General features: G+C 38.5%; 1 protein-coding gene across 1 annotated transcript in view; it reads right to left on the bottom strand.

Moving 5' to 3' along the window:
* Positions 1-24,056, bottom strand: part of NSL1 (NSL1, MIS12 kinetochore complex component) — a 69,035-nt gene that overhangs the window by 19,917 nt on the left and 25,062 nt on the right. Inside the window, exons 4-6 of the mRNA XM_021063971.1 lie at positions 23,738-23,816; positions 19,630-19,760; positions 17,798-17,852 (exon numbers count right to left, since the gene is read on the bottom strand). Coding sequence (XP_020919630.1) covers positions 17,798-17,852; positions 19,630-19,760; positions 23,738-23,816 — 265 coding nt within the window. The remainder of the gene's footprint in view (positions 1-17,797; positions 17,853-19,629; positions 19,761-23,737; positions 23,817-24,056) is intronic.

Here is a 24,056-nt window from a genome sequence, read left to right as displayed (position 1 = left end):
TTGTGGCACAGGTCACAGATGTGGCTTGGATCTGGCCTTGCTGTTGCTGTGGCGTAGGCCCCAACCGCAGCTCCGATTCAACCCCTAGCCCGGAAACTTCTATATGCCGCAGGTGTGGCCCTAAAAAGAAAAAAACAAAAAATGCCCCCAAGCCCCAAAGAACATGTATATAACCTATTTAAATAAAATCGAGGGAAGCTGTGGAGCACGCAGGTTACTCCAGCCCATGTTCTCCTGCTCCCTGGCCCACCATGGCCACGTGAGGAGACTGTCAGGCACATCCACCCCTGACCTGGAGTGACTCAGCTCCCTCTGGGGTTTTTCGGAGGAAATCGCTCCCAGGCAGCTGTGGATTTGGTGCATCTACGGGACAGAATGATCATCTCTAGGTCCACCTGTGTTGCTGCAAATGGCAGTATTTCATTCTTTTTTATGGCGGAGTAATATTGAGGTCGCTGGTTTAAATTGGCTGGTCTCACTGAGAGCTGGTGTCTTCACACAGCCTTGAAGAAGGTGAGTGAGTGACCCCTGTGATTATCTGGGAGAAGAGCCTCCTAGGAACTCGAGGGAAGAAGAGATGCACAGATTTATTTTTAAAATATATTTTTATGTGATGGAGTTCCCATCATGGCTCAGCACTTAACAAGCCCAACTAGCATCCATGAGGACGTGGGTTTCATCCCTGCCTCGCTCAGTGGTGGCAGATCTAAGGGTCGGACTGGCTATGACCAGAGGTAATCTTCTAAAACCCAGTGGCCCGGTGGAGACTGGATTAAGATGGCGGAATAGAAGGACTAGAGCTCAACTTCTCTCCTAAAAACAGCAAAATTCACAACTAAAGGCTGAGCAATCTCCACCCAAATGGACTGGAAACCTTAAAAAAGATATCCTACTCCAGAAGAAAAAGAGGAGGCCATATCAAGAGGTAGGAGGGGCGATTTCGCGATATAAACAACCCCATACCTCCTGGGTGGGAAGCTCCACAGACTGGAAAGTAACTGGTTCACAAAGACTCACCTACAGGAGAGTTCTGAGCCCCATATCAGACTCTCACATGAGGGGATCTGGCACTGGGAGAAAGAGCCCCTGGAGCATCTGGCATTGAAGGCCAGTGGGGCTTGTGCGCAGGAGCTCCATGGGACTGGGGGAAACGGAGACCCCATTCTTAAAAGGCGCACACAGACTTTCACGTGCACTGGGTCCCAGGGCAAAGCAAAGTCTCCATAGGAATCTGGGTCAAACCTGACTGCAGTTCTTGGAGGACATCCTGGGAAAACAGGGGTGAATGTGGCTTGTTGTGACGAAAGGACATTGGAAGCAAAGCTCTTGGCAGTATTCAGCAGCTGCCTTTCTCTGGAGGTGGCCATTTGGGGAAAATCTGGCCCTACCCATCAGTCAGCTGCTGAGAAGCCCCAGGGTAAACAACAATCCAGATGGGATCACAGCCCCACCCCTCAGTAAACAGGCTACCTAAAGACCCCCCAGGCACACAGCTGCCTCTAATCCCATCCAGAGGCTAAGCCCCACCCACCAGAGGGATTAGAATCAGCTCCACCTACCAGTGGGCAGGCATCAGGCCCTCCCATGAGGAAGCCTACAGCAAGCCCCCATACCAACTTCAGCCACAAGGGGGCAGACACCAGAAGTAAGAGAGGCTATAACTCTATTATCTGTAAAAAGGTCACCACACCAAAAACCTATAGAAATGAAAAGACAGAGAACTATAACTCAGATGAGGGAGAAAGGAAAAACTCCAAAAAATCAGCTAAGCAATGAGATTTTCAGCCTCCAGGAAAAAGACTTTAGACTGTTGATGCTGAAGATGATGCAAGACATTGGAAATAAACTGGAGGCAAAGATGGATAACTTGCACTCCAAATGGATTAAAGACCTAGATATAAGACCAGACACTATAAGACTGTTAAAGGAAAACATAGGCCAAACACTCTCTGACATAAACGACAGCAGCATCTTCTCAGATCCACCTCTTAGAGTATTGACAACAAAAACAAAAATAAACACATGGGACCTAATCAAATTTAAAAGTTTCTGCACAGCAAAGGAAACCCTAAACAACACGAAAAGACAACCCACAGAATGGGAGAAAATCTTTGCAAGTGAATCCACTGACAAGGGATTAATCTCCAAAATTTATAAACACCTTCTGCAGCTCCATACCAAAAAAACAAACAACCCCATCCAAAAATGGGCAGAAGATCTAGACAGTTCTCCAAAGAAGAAGACATACAGATGGCCAAAAAACACATGAAAAGATATTCAACATCACTCGTCATTAGAGAAATGCAAATCAAAACCACGATGAGGTACCACCTTACACCAGCCAGACTGGCCATCATCCAAAAGTCTACAAACAATAAGTGCTGGAGAGGGTGTGGAGAAAAAGGAACCCTCGTACACTGTTGGTGGGATTGTAAATTGGTGCAACCACTGTGGAAAACAGTATGGAGATTCCTCAGAAAACTAAAAATAAAACTACCATTTAATCCAGAAATCCCATCCTGGGCATCTACCCAGAGAAAACCATGACTCGAAAAGACACATGTACTCCGATGTTCATTGCAGCACTATTTACAATAGCCAAGACATGGAAACAACCTAAATGTCTATCGACAGAGGAGTGGCTAAAGAAGAGGTGGTACATATACACAATGGAATATTGCTCATCCCTTAAAAGGAACAAAATACCGGCATTTTTAGCAACATGGATGGACCTAGAAATTATCATGCTAAGTGAAGTCAGCCATACAATGAGACACCAACATCAAATGCTTTCACTGGCATGTGGAATCTGAAAAAAGGACAGACTGAACTTCTTTGCAGAACAGATGCTGATTCACAGACATTGAAAAACTTATGGTCTCTGGGGGAGACAGTTTGGGGGTGGGGGGGGATGTGCTTGGGCTGTGGGATGGGAATCCAGTGAAATCAGATTTTATGATCATTATACAACTACAGATGTGATAAATTCATTTGAGTAATAAAAATAAATAAATAAAATTGAGTGCATGTGTACAAAAGCATGAAAAAAATTACCAATAAAAAGCATGGTGATTAACTATATGTTACACAGTTGAGTGAAAAAAAAGCATAAAATAAACAATATTGTGTAATTAGACCAAAAAAACCCTCAAAACTTCTTGTGTCTATTTGCCCACATACAAACACATTGACAAAGATCTAAAATTAGATATACCAGGAGTTCCCATTGTGGCTCATCAGTAACAACCCGACTTGTATCCATGAGGATGTGGGTTTGATCCCTAGGAGCATCAAGTGTGAAAACCACAGGGCCAGTGGGTGTTTGGCACATCCTGTGTGAAACAGCAAGAATGCTAGAATGTCTGGAGCACAATAAACAAAGGTGAGAGTGGTAAGAAACTACAGTCAAAGATGAAGGGAGAGGAGCTACCAGGGACCAGGTCAGAGAGGATCTTGCAGAGCAAGTGAAGTTTTATGGGAAGCCACTGGTGACTTTTAAGCAGTGGGTGACATAATCTGACTATGCTTTATAAGGAATCCTCGGAGGCTGTGCAGCAAACTGAAATGGAAGGAGACTGGTGAGGAGACTACTGTAGCAGTCCCAGGACATGGAGGACATGGTGACAAGGACAAGAGCAGTAGAGATGGATCTGGTGAGAAGGAGTGGGGATTTGGCATAGGTTTTCAAGGTAAAAACAGCCAGATCTGCAGGTGGATTAAAGGGATTATCAAGCAATATACTATAACGCTGGTTACTGGTTATAAATATGTTAATAGTGGTTATTCCCTGAGTACCTGATTTCATGTGATTTAACTTTGTTTCTTTTGCTTTTAACACTTTTGGAATGCGAATGCATTTTTATATAATCAAGACAAAGCAAAAACGTTTTCAATGTTAAAAAAAAAATAAGGAAAAAGTGCACCCCAAACACCATGCTAAATAAATGAAAAGAAACATCTAGCTATATTGCAGTAAAATTGCAGAGCATTAAGAATGTCAAAAAAAAAAAAAAAAAAAAAGGAGTTCCCGTCATGGCGCAGTGGTTAACGAATCCGACTAGGAACCATGAGGTTGCGGGTTCGGTCCCTGCCCTTGCTCAGTGGGTTAACGATCCAGCGTTGCCATGAGCTGTGGTGTAGGTTGCAGACGCGGCTCGGATCCCACGTTGCTGTGGCTCTGGCGTAGGCCGGTGGCTACAGCTCCGATTCAACCCCTAGCCTGGGAACCTCCATATGCCGCGGGAGTGGCCCAAGAAATAGCAACAACAACAACAAAAGACAGCAAAAGACAAAAAATAAAAAATAAAAAAACCTGAAAAATCAGGAGAAGAAAAATAGATTATCTATAAAAGAATGGCATTAGCCTCTCAGGAGACTTCTCATCAACAATGAACACCAGGCCTCTAGATTGAAAGGAAGAAGTAAAACTATCTCTATTTGCCAATGACATGACATGATCTTTTTGTAGAAAATTCCATTTACATTAGCAACAAAAGAACAAAATACTTGGGAATAGATGTGATAAAAGCAGTGCTAAAAACTAGAAAACTTTATTGAAAGAAATTAAAGAAGATCTGTATAAATGGAAATACATTTGCTGTTCCTAGATCAGAAAACTCAAGATAGCAATACTTCCAGAAAAATCTACAATCTCAACACAGTCCGTATCAGAATTGCAGCTGGCTTCTTTGCAAAAATTGATAAACTGATTCTAAAATTCATTTGGGAAGTTAAGGGACTCAGCAGAACCAGACAGACCTGGAAAAACAAAAAAAACAAAAACAAAAAAAAACAACACACACACAAAAAAAGTTGGATGACTCCCATATTCTGATTCAAAGCATACTACAAAGCTATAATAATCAAGAGACTGTGCTACTGGCCTAAGGACAGATGTACAGATCACTGAAACAGAACTATACATCCAGAAATAAATCTACATGTTACAGTTAACTGATTTCCAAGGGTGCCAACACCATTCAATGGGGTATAGAATAGCCTTTTCAACAGATGGTGATAAAACAGATATAGACATACAAAAGAATGAAGCTGGACCCCTACCTCACACCATATACAAAAATTAACTCAAAACGAATCAAAAACTTAAATGTAAGAGTTAAAAGTATAAAACTTGAAAGCATAGATCTTCCTGGCTTTATGCCAGGCAATAATTTCTGAGATATGATACCAAAAGCACAAGCAAGCAAAGGAAAAAAATAAGTTAAGACTTACAAAAATTTATAACTTTTCTACATCAAAATATATCATCAAGAAAGTGAAAAGACAACCCACAGAATGGGATAAAATACTTGCAAATCATGTATCTGACAATGGACTCGTTTCCAGAATATATAAAGAACCATTACGACTAAACAATAAAAAGATAAATAACCCAATTTAAAAATGGTCAAAGGAGGAATTCCCACTGTGGCACAGTGGGTTTAGGATCTGGTGTTGCCACATCTGTGGCACAGGTTGCAGCTGTAGCTCAGGTTTGATCCCTGGCCCAGGAACTTCCATATGCCACATGTGCAGCTGAAAAAGAAAAAAAAAAAATGGTCAGCGGATTTTAAAAGATATTTCTCCAAAGAAGATACGCAAATAGTCAACAAGTACATGAAAGATGTTCATCATTATTAGTATTAGAGAAAGGAAATCAAAATCACAATGAGAGACCACTTGGCATGCACCCATTAGAACGGCTATAATAAAAAAGACCAAAAAAAAAGTCAATAACAAAGGTTGATGAGGATGTGGAAGAACTAGAACCTCCACACTGCTGGTGGAAATGTGAGAGGGTGCAGTCACTTTGAAAGACAGTTCAGCAGTCTCTCTAAACACAGAGTTCCCACAGGATCAGCAATCCCATTCCTAGGTATATATACTCAAGAGAACTAAAAACTTGTCCACACAATAACATGTACATAAACGTTCACAGCAGCAATATTTATAACAGCCAAAAGTAGAAACAGTATAATTATCTATATACTGATAAATGGATAAATGAAATGCGTTATTGTCTATAGAATGGAATATTATTTGGCAATAAAAAGAAATGAAATATTGATACGTGCTATAATATGGACCTTGAAATCAGTATGCTAACTGAAAGAAGCTATTCTTAAAGGATGATATATTACATGGTTTAATTTATATGGAATGCCTACAATAGTCAAATCAATAGAGACAGAAAGTAGATTAGTGGTTGCCTAGGGTTAGGGGAGAGGAATGAAAAACTGGGGGAGAATGGCCAGAGGGTAGAGTTTCTTTTTGAAGTGATGAAAATGTTTAAAAATTAATTACGGTGATGGTTGCATAACTTTGTCAATACATTAAAAGTCATCGAGTCGTACACTTTAAATGGTAGAGTATATGAATTGTAACTCAATAACGCCATTAGAAAAAAAAAGGGCAAAGATAATGATATCATATATTCCATACAGTAAAAATAAATGAAACAAAATTTAAGAGCAAGAATAGAATAAAAACTAAGACAGTCTACCATCCACAGACTTTTACTCAAAGTACAGAAAGAAACACTTCAGCAAGAGTATTGAACCTAGAAGGAAGGCATGAAATTCCAGAAACAAGAGCAATCACGGGATTTGGCACATTTTGCTAATAAATTAATCACTGAGTGCAAAAAAAGTGGTAACTATTATTAAAGTGTTTTTTTAACAAAAGAAGAAGTAAAGTTCTAGACGCAAACAAGGAGGAAAACCAGAGGAGGGGTATGCTTATTCAGTGGGTAAAGCGTAATAAAGTCCTTGTCTTGCCCAGGAGGGGACTTGAAATGCTGTATAATTCCAGACTGCATTAGACAATTTAGAATTATAGCATGCTAAAATTTCATAGGTAACACTAAAGGAAAAGAAACACAGCATACAGCTTCCAAATCAGAAAAAAAAAAAAAAAAGGAAAATAAGAGAATAAAGAAAAATCTGTCAACATGCTAGCAAAAAAAAAAAGAGAGAGAGAAAAAGAAAACTCATATTCGAAAACTACAAAAAAATCTGGAGCTGAACTATGAAAGTTCTACATGTCAAGACTTGAGGATATGGCTAAAGCGGGACTTAAAGATAAATCTGGGAGTTCCTGTCATGGCGCAGTGGTTAACGAATCCGACTAGGAACCATGAGGTTGCGGGTTCGGTCCCTGCCCTTGCTCAGTGGGTTAACGATCCAGCGTTGCCGTGAGCTGTGGTGTAGGTTGCAGACGCGGCTCGGATCCCGCGTTGCTGTGGCTCTGGCGTAGGCCGGTGGCTACAGCTCCGATTCAACCCCTAGCCTGGGAACCTCCATATGCCGCGGGAGCGGCCCAAGAAATAGCAAAAAGACAAAAAAAAAAAAAAAAAAAGATAAATCTGTAGCCTTGAAAACATTTATTTAATAACAACACTGAAGTAAACTAACTAAATGTTTAACTCAAGAAGCTAAAAACAGAGAAAACGCAAGAAAGCAGGAAGACCACACTAGAGATAAGATCAGTATTTAAGGAGCCAGAAAACTAAAAAACAAAAGAGAAACTCTGCAAAACAAAAAGCTGACTCTCTGAAAAGACCAATGAAGACAAAAAAACCTATAGCAAGATTTAAGAAAAAAAGAGAAAGCAACACCAAACAATAGTAAGTAATAAGCCTATGTGGAATAGAGATTTTTTTCATTATAAGCAACTACTATAGTTTCATACCAATATATTGAACACATGGATGAAATAGACTATTTTTCAAATATTACCAAAACTGATTCAAGAAAAAAATTTAAAAACTGAAGAAATCAATAGCCATTAAGTATACTAAATCAGTTAAGTTAAACTTACTCCCATAATATAGGCTCATACAGTTTTATACATTAATTTTATCAACTCTTCAAAGAACAAATAACTTCCAATGTTTAGAAACTGTTTTATGAGGGCAGCATAACCTTGATGACAAAATTGGGAAGAGACAGTATTTTTAAAACACATTTTTCTTTTTACTACGGTGCAAATATACTGTTGGTTAACATACTAAATAATATACAGGTAAAAGTATAGGTAAATTTAATTCAAGTGTATGAAGGAAAAAACATAAGAGTTCCCATTGTAGCTCAGTGGCAACAAACCCGACTAGTATCCATGAGGATGTGGGTTTGATCCCTGGCCTTGCTCAGTGGGTTAGGGATGCATGGCTTGGTTCTGGTGTTGCTGTGGCTGTGGCATAGGCCAGCAAGCTGTTGCTCTGATTCAACCCCTCGCCTGGGAACTTCCATAAGCTACAGATGAGGCCCTGAAAAAAAAAAGCAAATAAAACAAATATGCTTAGTAAGTGGGGTTTTCTCTGTGAATGCAAAGACAACCTTCAGAAAAATTTGTCAATGTGAATTCACCATCTTAGCAGATTTAGAGACAAATAGCATATGATCTAGAAGCACAAGGGAATTGTGAATGATGAAAAATGCTATATGTGAATTGTTGTTATGCCTATGGTTACCTAGTTGTGTACATTTGTCAAAACTCATTATGAATAAGTTGTAAGACAAACCAAAAATTGAGAGCAAATATTTATAGTGTTTAAAACACAAATATCTGGAGTTCCTATCGTGGTGAAGTGGAAATGAATCTGACTATCCATGAGGATGCGGGGTTGATCCCCCGCCTCACTCAGTGGGTCAGGGATCCAGCATTGCCGTGAGCTGTGGTGTAGGTCACAGATACAGCTCGGATCCTGCATTGCTGTGGATGTGGTGTAAGCTGGCAGCTGTAGCTCTGATTGGACCCCTAGCCTGGGAATTTCCATATACCATGGCTTCAGACCTAAAAAAAAAAAAAAAAAAAGCAAACAAACCATCAAACAAAAAACCCCTATAATGTGTGTGCATATGTGCCTGTGTGTAGGACTCTTAGAAATGAGTAAGTCTGAATAACTCAAATGAAAAATGTGCAAAGAATATAAATAGGCAACTCACAAAAGAACATTTAGGGTCAAAGAACATAATAAAGGATGCTTAACTTTCTAACGCTGCTGGTGGGACTCTAAACCGATACCACTCTGGAGGGCTAGTAAAGCACAAATATAATGAAGCTAAAGAGAGACAAATCTGTGAACCTAGAATTCTGCTTCCAGACACCTATCCTAGAAAATCAGTGCCATATTTACACTTTACAAGGAGAAAGGTATAAGAATATTCAATGCAATACTGTTGAAACAGGAAAACAAAACAAAACAAAACCCAAACTATCTAAGTGTCCCTCTGTAGAGGAAGAGATTAACAATGGTGTATTCATACTCAAGAATACTATAAAGAAACTAAGTGAACAGAGGGATATGTGTGTATACGATGTGGAGGGGGAAAAATAAATTGCAGAGTTATATGACTAGTATGGTACAATTTACGTAAAATTTTAAAACAAATGCTATATTTGTTTATGGATATATCTACAAAGTAAAAGCATAAAAACACAGATAGGAAGGATCCGCTCAGCTGGAGGACAGTGGTTACTTCTGACGTAAAAGGGAGCAGAATGAGATGGTACAGGGTAACAAAGAAAGTATCACCTGTATCAGTATCTTTTAATTCCTAAAAAGGTCTGATGCAAGTTTGGCAAAATAGAAATAGCCCTTAAAAATGAGTGGTAGGTACAAAATATTCATTATGGTTCCTAGTTGGATCTGTTTCCACTGTGCCACGACAGGAACTCCAACAAAATATTCATTATGTTATACTCCATCCATGTTTGGCATATGTTTGAAATATTTCAAATAATTTTTTTACAAAGTCACCTCTGCCTTAAAACAAACAAACAAACAAACAAACAAACAAACCCAGTACATTGGGTTGGGAATCCAGCACTGCCACAGCTGTGGTGTAGGTCAAAGCTGCAGCTCCGATTCAATCCCTGGCCAGGGAACTTACACATGCTATGGGTGCAGCCAAAAAAAAAAAAAAAAAAAAAAAAATCAATCAATCAATCAACTCTACCTGATATATATGCAATGGAACAGAAGGGAACAAGAGTGAAATGGAAGATTTGCCAAAAAACATGTCTAGAAATCCTGGTTAGAGGAGGGGTGACCTAGATTAGAGGTGATAATAGAGAGCTGAAGAGAAGCCGATGAACATGAGATTAAATTTCAAAGGAATAATTTGTAGGATTTACTGATGGATTGTATATGGGAAATTCAGGAGAGGAAAGAAGCAAGGCTGACTTCTGGCTAAAGCAGTATGTAGGGAAAGGTGCCATTTACTCAGATGGGGAAAACCTGTAAAGGATCCAGTTGGAGGGGATGCCTGAATCTTCTTATATGTTCATTGGTCACTACCCACACATAAGCTCTTTAGTAAAACTCACTCCTCATTATCTCCATATCCCCCAAAGCTCCTTGCACAATTATGCCAAATCATTGTTATACACATTACTTAAGCAATAAATTTTGAAAAACAAACAACCTTCTTTAAAAGTGTCAGCTTTCAAATAAGGTTGATATCACTTAATATTCTAGTAACAAAAAGGAAAAAAACACTTTCAAGAAGTTCCGACAAGAGATGGGATTAAGATGGTGGAATAGAAGGACTGGAGCTCAACTTCTCTTCTAAACACAACAAAATTACACCCAAGTGTTGAGCAATCTTCAACCAAATGGACCAGAAACCTTCAAAAAGATATCCTACTCCAGAAGACAAAGAGGAGGCCACATCAAGAGGTAGGAGGGGCAATTACATGATATAAGCAACCCCATACCTCCCAGGTGGGAAGCCCCACAGACTGGAAAATAACTGGTTCACAGAGATTCACCTACAGGAGTGAGAGTTCTGAGCCCCGTGTCATGTCCCCACGCCTGGGGATCTGGCATTGGGAGAAAGAGCCCCCAGAACATCTGGCATTGAAGGCCACTGGGGCTTGGGCACAGGAGCTCCAGGGGACTGGGGGAAGTGGACATCCCATTCTTAAAAGGTGCACACAGACTTTCAGGTGCACTCTGTCCCAGGGAAAAGCAAAGTCTCCATAGCAATCTGGAGGACCTCCTGGGAAAACAGGGAGTGAAAGTGACTTGCTGTGGGGGAAGGGCATTTGAAGCAAAGCTCTTGGGAATATTCAGCAGCAGGCCTTTCTCTGGAGATGGCCATTTGGGGAAAATCTGGCCCCACCCCTCAGTCAGCACTGAGAAGCCCCAGGGTAAACAACAATCCAGGTGGGATCACAGCCCCACCCATCAGTATACAGGCTGCCTAAAGAGCCCCCAGGCACACAGATGACTCTAATCTCACCCATAGATGCACCAGAGAGATAGGAATCAGCTCCGCCTACCAGTGGGCAGGCATCAGTCCCTCCCATCAGGAAGCCTACAGCAAGCCCCATACAACTTCAGCCACAAAGGGGGCAGACACCAGGAGTATGAGAGGCTACAACTCTAACATCTATAAAAAGGTCACCACACCAAAAACCTATAAAAATGAAAAGACAGAGAACCATAACTCAGATGAGGGAGAAAGAAAAAAACCCAGAAAATCAGCTAAGTGATGAGGAGATTCCCAGACTCCAGAAAAAAGACTTTAGACTGTTGATGCTGAAGATGATGTAAGACACTGGAAATAAACTGGAGGCAAAGATGCTCAGTTTAGAGGAAACACTGAGCAAAGAGATACAAGATATAAAACTTGAACAAGAAGAGATGCAAAATACAATAACTGAAATTAAAAATTCATTAGAAGCAGCTAACAGCAGAATAAAGGAGGCAGAAGAACAAATAAGCGAGGTGGAGGACAGATTTGTGGAAATCACTGATGCAGAACAGAAAAAAGAAAACAAATGAAGAGAGTCTCAGAGAACTCTGGGACAATGTTAAATGCTCCAACATCTGTATTACAGGGGTGTCAGAAGGAGAAGAGAGAAAGGCACAGAAAAAATATTCGAAGAGATAATAGCTGAAAACTTCCCTAAAATGGGAAAGGAACCACTCACTCAAATCCAGGAAGTGCAACGAGTACCATATAAAATAAACCCAAGGAGGAACACCCCGAGACACATATTAATCAAACTGACCAAAATTAAAGACAAAGAGAAAACATTGAGAGCAGCTAGGGAAAAGAAACAAATAACATACAAGGGAACCCCAATAAGGTTATTGGCAGATTTTTCAGCAGAAACTCTGCAGATAAGAAGGGAGTGGCATGATATACTTAACGTGATGAAAGGAAAAAAACCTCCAACCAAAATTACTCTACCCAGCAAGGCTCTCAATCAGATTTGAAGGAGAAATCAAAAAACAGATAAGCAACAGCTAAGACAATTCAGCACCACTAAACCAGCTTTACAACAAATACTAAAAGAACTTCTCTAGGCAGAAAAGAAAAGGCCACAACCAGAAACAAAAATACCAGAAATGACAAGGCTCACCAGTAAAGGTATATATACAGTAAAGGTATGAAATCATCCATGCACAATTATGCCACCAAAATCAGAAATCATGAGAAGAGGCGGGTACAAATGCAGGACACTGGAGATGCACTTACAATTAAGAGACCAACAACTTAAAACAATCTCATACACATATAGACTCTTATATCAAAATTTCAGAGAAACTGCAAACCAAAAATCTACAACTGATACACAAACAAATAAGAAAAATCCACTCAAATACAACACTAAAGACAGTCATCAAACCAGAAGAGGAGAGAATAAGAGAAGAAGGGAAGAAAAAAAGAACAACAAAAACAAATCCAAAGCAATTAACAAAATGGCAATAAGAACATACATATCAATAACTGCCTTAAATGTTAATGGACTAAATGCTCCAACCAAAAGACTTACACTGGATGAATGGATACAAAAACAAGACCCATATATGTGCTGTCTTTATGAGAACCACTTCACTTCTAGGGACACATACAAATTGAAAGTGAGAGGATGGAAGAAAATATTTCATGCAAACGGAAATCAAAAGAAAGCTGGAGTAGCAATACTCATATCAGACAAAATAGACTTTAAAATGAAGAATATTTTAAGGGACAAGGAAGGTCACTACATAATGATCAAAGAATCAATCCAAGAAGATATAACAATTTTAAATATCTACACACCCAACACAGGTTCACCACAATATAAAAGGCAACTGCTAACAACCTTAAAAGGACAAATCGACAATAATGCAATCATAGTCAGGGACTTTAACACCCCGCTTACAGCAATGGACAGATGAACCAGAAATTCAATAAGGAAACACAGGTCCTGAATGAAGCATTAGACCAGATGGACTGAATAGATATTTATAGGACACTCCATCCAAAAGCAACAAAATACACATTCTTCTCAAGCGCACATGGAACATTCTCTAAAATTGATCACATCCTGGGCTACAAATCAAGCCTCAGTAACTTTAAGAAAATTGAAATCATATCAAGCATCTTTTCCAACCACAAAACTATACAACTGGAAATCAACAAGAAAAAAACAGCAGCAAAAAACACAAACATGTGGAGACGCAACAACATGCTACTAAAACAACCAATGGATCACTGAAGAAATCAAAGAGGAAATTTAAAAATACCTAGCAGCAAATGACAATGAAGATACGACACTTCAAAACCTATGGGATGCAGAAAAAGCCGTTCTAAGAGGAAAGTTTATAGCAATACAAGCCCACCTCAGGAAACAAGAAAAAGCTCAAATAAACAAGCTAACTTTACATCTAAAGCAGCTCGAGGGAGAAGAACAGACAGGACCTAAAGTTAGTAGAAGGAAAGAAATCATAAAGATCAGAGCAGAAATCAATGAAATAGAAACAAAGAAAACCATAGAAAAGATCGATGAAATGAAAAGCTGGGTCTTTGAAAAGATCAACAAAATTGATAAACCCCTAGCCAGACTTATCAAGCAAAAAAGAGAGAGGACGCAAATCAATACAATTAGAAATGAAAAAGGAGAAGTAACAACAGACATCACAGAAATACAAAGGATCATAAGAGACTACTGTATGCAACTATACACCAATAAAACAGAAAACCTAGAAGAAATGGACAAATTCTTAGAAAAGTACAATCTTCCAAGACTAAACCAAGATGAAACAGAAAAGAAGAATGGATCAATCACAAAAACTGAAATTGAAACTGTGATTAGAAAACTTCCAACAAACAAAAGTCCAGGACCAGAGGGCTTCACAGGAGAATTCTATCACACATTTAGAGAAGAGCTAACACCTATCCTTCTGAAACCTCCAGAAAAAATCACAGAGGAAGGGACACTCCCAAACTCATTCTATGAGGCCACCATCACCCTGATACCAAAACCAGACAAAGATACCACAAAAAAAGAAAACTACAGGCCAATTTCACTGATGAACATAGATGCAAAAATCCTCAACAAAATATTAGCAAACCACATCCAACAATACATTAAAAGGACTGTACATCATGATCAAGTGGGATTTATCCCAGGGACGCAAGGGTTCTTTGATATCCACAAATCCATCAGTGTGATACACCACATTAACAAACTGAAGAATAAAAACCATATGATCCTCTCAATAGATGCGGGAAAAGCCTTTGACAAAATCCAACACCCATTTCTGATAAAAACCCTTCAGAAAGTGGGCATAACGGGAACCTACCTCAACATGATAAAGGCCATATACGACAAACCCACAGCTATTATTCTCAATGGTGAAAAGCTGAAAGAATTCCTGCTGAGATCAGGAACAAGACAAGGATGTCCGCTCTCGCCACTACTCTTCAACATGGTTTTGGAAGTCCTAGCCACAGCAATCAAAGAAGTAAAAGAGATAAAGGGAATCCAAAAGGGAAAGGAAGAAGTAAAACTATCACTATTTGCAGATGACATGATACTATACCTAGAGAATCCTAAAGACTCTACCAGAAAACTGTTAGAGCTCATCCACGAATTTGGCAAAGTCGCAGGATACAAAATTAATACACAGAAATCAACTGCACTTCCATACACTAACAATGAAAGATCAGAAAGAGAAATTAGGGAAGCAATCCCATTTATCATCACATCGAAAAGAACAAAATAGCTAAGAGTAAACCTACCTAAAGAGACAAAAGACCTGTACTCTCAAAATTCTACGACGCTGATGAAAGAAATCAAAGATGACACAAATAGATGGAAAGACAAACCATGCTCTTGGATTGGAAGAGTTAATACTATCAAAATGACTATACTACCTAAGGCAATATACAGATTCAATGCAATCCCTATCAAATTACCAAGGACATTTTTCACAGAACTCGAACAAAATATGTTAAAGTTTGCTTGGAAGCACAAAAGATCCAGAATAGCCAAAGACAACCTAAAAAAGAAAAATAGAGCTGGAGGAATCAGGCTTCCTGACTTCAGACTATACTACAAAGCAACAGTCATCACTCTTGGTTTTGAAATCACTTAATAAAATATTCATATCCAGGAAACCTCCCAGATTCTCTTTTGACATACTTCACCCTTAAATAAGTCTATGGAAAATTCTAAAACTAAGAACATTCTCATATCTAATATACTATCTCATATCTAAGAAAATTAAGGATTGGGGATGGAAATGCTATAAAATTTGGTTGTGACGATCATTACACAACCATAAGTGTAACTGAGTTATTAAAAAATGCTATAAAATGATAAAAAATTAAAATAGAAGTAAAGAAAATTTTTTAAAAAGTTCCCATAAAAGTTTTCCCATGCAACTTAACAGATTTTTAGGTTCTATACAAATTTATGCTTTTCACTTTCTTCCTAAGCCATTTTAATTAATTTCATAATTTTATCAATTAAATGTGTTATAAGATATGCAGTACTATAAGGTGTGCCACTGTAAATGGGATAGGATTTATAATAGGGTTATTATTACATAGCATTTCCTTATAAACTACTACTTACATATTTTAGTTACAGTTAATAGAACCCCTTACCTCATGTGATTCATAGCACAACCTCAATAAAAAGGCAGGTCATTTCTGTAATATTTAGTGACACAGCTAGAACTTACAGTTTATCTGAAAGCATCAGGTTCCAAATCTAGAATTTGCCATAAAGAAACTGAGGTTTGAAAAAGCCAAGTGACTTGCCCAAAGACATCCAACTAATAAAACTTTAATTTCGCTGTGTTTAAAGAACCATTGCTATTCTATAAACACTATGAAAATGTATAACAACAAAATCTCAGAATTTATCCAAAAGATGTATTCCAACTAGTCCTTTGCTTACTTGTGAAGTCAGAATCATATGATAAAGATTTTTCCACTAATACTACCTAACTGGAATAGCAGAAATAAAATCATGCAGACCTTCAAAGGATCATTTAAGTAGATCTATTTCCCTTTTAAGATAAAAACGTTACCAAGTTTCCTTAGAGGAGAATTAACTATATCTAAAAAGTAACATTTGAGTACATTATGATACCACAAGTTTCAATTATTATTTTTATGTTGTTAGAGACCAAAACCACTAAATACATCAACCACTGCATTTTGGCAACTATCCCTTAGTGAACCACAGCAATTAAGTGTTAGGTCCTAGGTCAATTTTTATTGCCAAATACAGTGAATGCAGCAATTTTAATTTCAGAGTACTTGTACGTTTGTACTTCCGCCCCTTGGTTTGTCCCATTGGCTTGGGACACTTAGGAAGGCAAGTGGATATATTAGAAAGTAATTCAGAATTCAACAACAGTACTCATATGCTACATAAATAAATCAAGGTCTTAACTGTTTTACTAATAGTTCAGAAATGATACTTTTGAGTGCCAAAGGCAAATTCTAAAAGGTCTCTCAGGAAAATTATTGAAAATTTGTACTTATTTATTTATTTTTTAGCTGTGTCTGCATCATGCAGAAGTTCCCAAGCTAGGAACGAACTAGAGCCACAGCAGTGACAACACGGAATCCTTGACTGCTAGGCCACCTGGGGAATTCCAGTTGTTACAAACTTTTAAATGTGAAAACAAGAGCCATTTAAAGTTATATATCATCCATATTTTTAGCAACACCAGCTCTGTTGCTAGATTTACAAAGTTTGTATTAATTTTATTTGTGTTTTAGAGGATGCACTTAAGTGGAAACAGAATTGAGTTCAAAGGCATAGTAAGTGTGCATATCTCCTTAAATTCAATGCTATATTTTTACTGGATTTTATTCTGTAAATGATGGGAAATTAATGAAGATTATCACACTGAGGAGAGATACCATGCGCGCTTTAATAGTATAACTTTGGCTACATGCAAAGAATGGAGAGTTTTAATAGCATTAGGGATGGGAGGGTAATACAATAGAAGTTAGAGACTGGGAAGGTGTTACAATAATCTAGATTGGGAGAGAGTTTAGTAAAATCCAGATTCCTGGGTCTTAGTCCTAGAGATTCTGAGTTGGTAGGTGTAGATCAAGTTCTCATAATTCTAAGTGAAAAAGAGAGCTAAACACTGATGAGTGAGTGAGAGCATCAGAGAGAAGATACCCTCGATGCCGACACCTTTAAGGAGTATCAGGGAGTTCCTGGGTGGCTCGGCGGTTAAAGAACCCGACTAGCATCTATGAGGATTCCGGTTCCATCCCTGGCCTTGCTCAGTGGATTAAGGATCTGGCATTGCCGTAAGCTGTGGTATAGGTCGCAGATGCAGCTCAAATCATGCACTGCTGTGGCTCTGACACAGGCCAGCAGCTACAGCTCCAATTCAGCCCCTAGCCTGGGAGTCTCCATGTGCCATGGGTGTGGCCCCAAAGAGACAAAAAGACAAAATAAAATAAAATAAAAGAATATCAGGAACTCATAAAATTACAAGCTCATGTTTCACTCTTACCACAAATGAATGCTGACTCACCTGGATCGGGATCATATTTTAGGCCTAATGGATGTACAACAGGGTGGTACTGCTTCTAAACATAAAATAAATTTAAACAGATTTAATTTAACCACTCAGTGCCTCATATAAACACCTTCAGCGAATATAAGCAAATATACTATTAACAGCACATCTTTTTCCCCAAAACCAAAAATCCCTCAAAACCCTAACAATCCCCACCCCCACTCCCAATTAGATCCTAAAATCTGTAGGGAAGGGAGGAGAAAAGATCAAATGAAGTCTGAATTATACCTTTTACAGTATTGCCACCTACTGCATACACTAAGATATAGCACCATAAAAAAGCATAAGAAAAGCAATCAAGCAAAATTAAAGGCACGGAGACTGAATCTCGTGTTTATAAAGTATAATGTAGTTTCCAAATTATGAATGGGCTATTTTTCAAAAGTTAAAACAAGTATTTACAACTCAGAACTCATATTCTCATAGAAACTGCTTTAAAAAATGGCGAGGCCACTACCAGGTCAGCACACCAGTGTCTACCTACATATAGGTCTGTAGTAGCTGATTATAAGAACAAGATCCAAGAGTTTTCGTTGTGGCCCAGTAGGTTAAGAACCCAATATGGTGTCCATGAGGATGAAGGTTCAATCCCTGGCTCTGAGCAGTGGGTTAAGGATCTGGTGTTGATACAAGCTGCAGTGTATGTCACAGATGCAGCTTGGATCCAGAGATGCTGTGGCTGCAGCAAAGGCCAGCAGCTGCAGCTCTGATTTGACCCCTAGCTGGGTAACGTCTATATGCCACAGGTGTGGCCATAAAAAGAAAAGAAAAAAAGAAAGAAAAAGCAAAGTGCTCTCTTTTTTCTTACCCAAAGTAGCAGGAGCCAAAAAGAGTGGTTTTTTTGTTTTTTAAAAAAAGGCTATCTTTAATAGCCTCACCCCATCCATTTTGCATCACTTTTTAAACTTCCACAGCAGTGCTCCACCTAGGCCTGTCAACTTTCTTTCATGCAGTGCTGATACTAGGTCAGAGTAGGGAAAGGGTAATAACAGGGAAGGAAGGAGACGCGGGAAAGTAAACCCATTGTGAATGTTTCTCCAGAGCAAACTTTAAAAGTAGATGGAGGGGATGGAGCAGGGTATTTCTTGGAGGACTACTTCTAAAGAAAAAAATTTAAAAAACACCAAAAAATTTTGCTTATAACTATTTTTTTCTTATAGAATGGTAACTAAAATGTTTTAATGTATCTGCCTTTACTCCCTAAAACAATTCCTGAAAGGAAAGTAAATGCAAAATTTATACGTGAAAGTGTACGCTAATTTCAAAAGCTAAGGACAAACAGTATAGCACCACTGAAAGCAACTCGTATATCTCACTCCAGAGGCAAACCTACTTCCACCTCATGATGATTTTCTGGAGCAAAAAACATTACACACAATTCAGAAAGCAAGTTTTGGTGTTATGAACAGGAAGTCAATCTTCATCACCGATTTAACTAAAAGGTCTTCCAAAATATATAAATATATACAAATAATATGCCAAAAACAAAGACAGGTAGAAGGAAAAAGCTTAAAAAAATAAATTTCTTTTTCCTTCCTAGTCTCAGATTTAAGAAAGTGTCATTCTTCCATTTTAAAGTTCTATTTTATTTTATTATCAGCTGTTGTCAAAACCTAGTGTGACCCAGAAGAGGAGGAAAGTTTTACAACAAACAGTAGTAATCAGGGCAGTAAAAACAAAGGAAACAAAACGTCACTTATCTCCACTTGAATCTTATTCTTTAATTTTTTGTTGTAGCAAAATAGATGTTACATAAAACTTACTATTTCAGAGGTAAATCATCTTACCAGAACTTCTTGTTTTGCTTTTATGATTTTGATGACACATTCAAGGATCTTCCTGGGATACTGCTTACGTTTTGTGGCTACATCAACTATGATTTCATCAAACTGGTCTTCAAGTACTTTTATATCAGAATCTATTTCAAGAGAAACAGAATAATAATAATACCAAAAATAATATAAAAAATATATCCAAAAGTTCCTTAAAACCTATTGTTCATAGTCTACATTAAAATGTAATGTAAGTAAACTAAATTTAGAAAACACAAAATTTAAGGAAAACAAATATGGCACGTAAATGGACGTCCCACTTTGGTGACTGATTTATTTACACATTGAACAGTCAACTACTGAGCCCCTATGGGAAGGCAAGCTTGAATCAGAGAAATAAAATATGAACATAAAATAATTCCTGCTCTCTAAGAGCTCATCATTCACTGGGAGTAACAGACAGATAACTGCAAAACAACAAATGCATCAGAAATATGAACAAAATGTTATTGGGACAAAGAACAGTGGAATATTAACTCTGCCTTGGGAATTTAAGACTTTAAAGAAAAAGTAACATTCAGTCAGATCTTGAAATATAAGTGTAAATCCACTACATAAAAAAAGGGAGGGGAAAAAAATAACAGGGAGAAGCATCTGAGGCAGAGGAAACACTGTCTACAAGAGCATAGAGTCTGGCAAAGAGAAAAGTTCTAAATGGCTGCAGGATAAATTATAAGGAAAGAAGGATGATACAATATAAAAGAACCATTTGTAAAGAACATTTAACATCAGGGAAGCCAGCAAGTTTTGACTTTATTATGTGCTGAATCAAAGCTGTAACAGCAGTGAGTGGAGTAGCTAGATCTGAATTTGGTGTAACTGGATAGGAGAAAGTAAAAGATACAGTGATTTTAGAGTTTCTTTGATTTAGGCAAAGCTATCTTATCAGTTGCTTTCCTACATTTTAAAATACAGTTGACCCTTGAATGACGAGGGGGTTGGGATGCTGACCCTCGGAGATTAAAAATCCAGCATAACTTCATAGCTAACCCTCTTTATCTGCAGTTCCACATCTGTAGATTCAACCAACTACAAATAGTGTAGTATTGTAGTATGTATTTGGTGAAAAAAATCCCTGCATAAGTGAACCCCTGCAGCTCAAACCCGTCTTGCTCAAGAGTCAATCGTACTGATTCTCAAGCTCTGGGAGAATGAATAATCACCTGGAGAACTTGTCAGAAGTGCAGAAATTTCGATTCAGCAGCAGTCTCTGCAATGGGGCCCACACATTAAGCACTCCAGATGAAATAAATGCAGGTGATACAGCAATCTCATTTTCAAAATCATTTTTAAAAGTAGCAAATATTAAATAGTTATAAATACTAGGTCCACAGCTTATCCGGTCTTACATCTTAGGTGTTCCTCTGGGTCAAAGTTTATGCTAGAAATGGATCAATTTATTATTTATTCATTCATTCATTCTTTTTACAGCCACGCAAGTAGCATATAGAAGTTCCCAGGCTATGTGTCAAATTGGAGCTGCAGCTGCAGGCCTACACCACAGCCCCATCAACACTGGATCTGAGCTGCATCTGTGACCTACACCGCAGCTTGTGGCAACACCTGCTTAAGCCACTGAGTGAGGCCAGATATCCAACCCGCATCCTCACATACACTATGTCAGGTACTTAACCCAGTGAGCCCCAGGGGGAACTCCAAGGATCTATTTATTTTATTGAGTAGAGACCTTCATTAGGAAGAAGTCTGAAACATGTTACATATTTTAGAAACATTTTGAGACACTGCTGACACGCATCAGCATAAATATACATATTAGGTAAAGAATAATGAGGTACATACATCATGTATGGTCTTTCACTCATGAAACAAATATTCGCTAAGTCCAACTAAATTACTTCTTCTAAGAGTATTATGACACAGTCATTTCTTACTTTGAATACTCATTTAAATGAGCAGCCTTCCCTATGCTTTATTATTTTAAAAGTTCAATCACTAGCCTGACAGTTAAAAAGAAGTCTCCCAGCTAAAGCTTCTATGTAGAAAGGAAAATGGTTTCTTAGCGCCACCTAATGATAAAGATACAAAACTGAAACGTATAAATTTGAGCAGGGAGGAATTAGTCACCAATCTAACAAATATGTACAGTTGCCAAGCAGGAACTATATACATTTTTTCTCCTCACTATGTTTTCCGCTCTCAAGGAACTTTGTTATTTCTTTGCTTCTTAAGGCCACACACATGGCATACGGAAGTTCCCAGGCCAGGGAACAAATCCAAGTTGCAGCTGCCAGCCTACACCCACAGCTGTGGCAACACCAGATCATTTAACCCACTGAGTAGGGCCAGGGATGGAACCCAGACCTCTGCAGCGACCTGAGCCACTGCAGTCATATTCTTTTTTTTTTTTTTTTTTTTTTTTTTGTCTTTTTGCCATTTCTTGGGCCGCTCCCGAGGCATATGGGATGTTCCCAGGCTAGGGGTCTAATCGGAGCTGTAGCCGCCAGCCTACGCCAGAGCCACAGCAATGTGGGATCCAAGCCGCGTCTGCGACCTACACCACAGCTCACGGCAACGCCGGATCGTTAACCCACTGAGCAAGGGTGGGGATCAAACCCGCAACCTCCTGGTTCCTAGTCGGATTCGTTAACCACTGCGCCACGACGGGAACTCCCTGCAGTCATATTCTTCACCAATGTGCCACTGCCAGAACTCTGCAAAGAACTTATCTTTTAATTCTTAAATGGGCCTGGTCCAGCCTTCTGAATACAAGTCTTTTCAGTGTAGAGAGGCAGGGAGGAAGTTAGTTTCACATATATATTCAATTCATTCATTCTTTCATTCATTCACTCATTGGCACAGTGATCTCTGAACAAAACAAAGATCTCTTGTCTTTGTAAAGCTTATTTATTGATTCCATGCATTATATCAGACACAAATCCTATTAATTCTATCTGCTAAACATCTCTTGAATCCATCTTTTTCTCTCCTTTTCCACTGCCTTAGAGAAGGTCTTTTCCACCTTCTGCTTATGACTGCAATAACTCCCAAGGTTGCCTGCCTTGACTTTCTCCCTTCTGCAAACCATCCCTACACTCCAGCAGTTAGCTCTCTAAAAAGCAAACCTTTTCTTAATATAGTAGTGCACCCCTATCTGTGGTTTCAGTTTCCAGTTTCAGTTACCCATAGTCAACCACTGTCTGCAAATATTAAATGGAAAAATTCCAGAAATAAACAATTGATAGGTTTTATATTTTATATCTGAGTAGCATGATGAGATCTCACACCGTCCTGCTCTGCCCTGCTGAGGACGTGAATCACCCTCTGGCCAGCATATCCCACCATTCATTCATCACTTAGCAGCCACCTGGGTTATCAGACCCACTGTCACGGTATCATGGAGCTTGCATTCAAGTAACCCCTATTTTACTTAATAATGGCACAAGAGTGGTGATGTTGGCAATGCAAATACGACAAGGAGAAGCTGTACTGTGCTTCTACTAAGTGAAAAGGTGGAAGTTCTTGACTCAATAAGGAAAGGAAAAAACTGTATGCTGAGGTTGCTAAGATCTTCGGTAAGAATAAATCTTCTATCCATGCAGTTGTGAAGAAGGAAAAAGAAGTTTGTGCTAGCTTTGCTGTCACACCTCAAACTGCAAAAGTCACAGTCCAGTGCATGATAAGTCTTAGCTAAAGACAGGGAAGGCATTAAATTTGTATGATGTTTTAAGAGTGAGAGAGAGAGAGCTAACATTCACATAACTTTCATTATGCTATATTATTATAATTGTTTTATTATTGTTGTTGTTACTCTCTTATTACGCCTAAATTTCTAAACTAAACTTTATCAGAGCAATGAGGTCTTACTATAGAGCACAAGGAACTATATCCCGTCTCTTGGGCTAGACCATGATGGAAGATAATTTAAGAAAGGAAATGTATGTATATATATGACTGGGTTATTTTGCTGTATATCAGAAATTGGCACAACACTGTAAATCAACTATAATTTAAAAAAATACACACAAAGGAATATAGGAAAAGTAAAACTAGCCACAAAAATAACTCAGAAATTAATGACAGAGGGAAAACTGAAATCACATACCCATAAAGCAACTGTCTGAAGCTTCCTGCCACGCCTGCCCATTGATGCTGACATTCTCTTGCACAGCTGACTCGAAAGTCTGCAAGAAATCCACAACAGTCAAGTCACTAAAAATAACTTTAAATGCTGAATTCAAATATTTTGGAAAATAACAATTTTGATTTGTGAGAGAGAATTATTTAAAAAAACCACAGACTAGCCTATTAGTATATTTATTCTTTTCAGTGAGGTGAGATTTCACTTCAGTCATTGATTCTAGCCACATTTCAGTTCTTGATAGCCAATTTCCTACCTATGAAAAAATGTGATGCAAAATTTT

This window comes from Sus scrofa, chromosome 9 (genome assembly GCF_000003025.6).
Source record: "Sus scrofa isolate TJ Tabasco breed Duroc chromosome 9, Sscrofa11.1, whole genome shotgun sequence".
NCBI lineage: Eukaryota > Metazoa > Chordata > Mammalia > Artiodactyla > Suidae > Sus > Sus scrofa.
The sequence above is the reverse complement of the archived record's forward strand: the minus strand, read 5'-3'. Positions and strand labels throughout refer to the sequence as shown.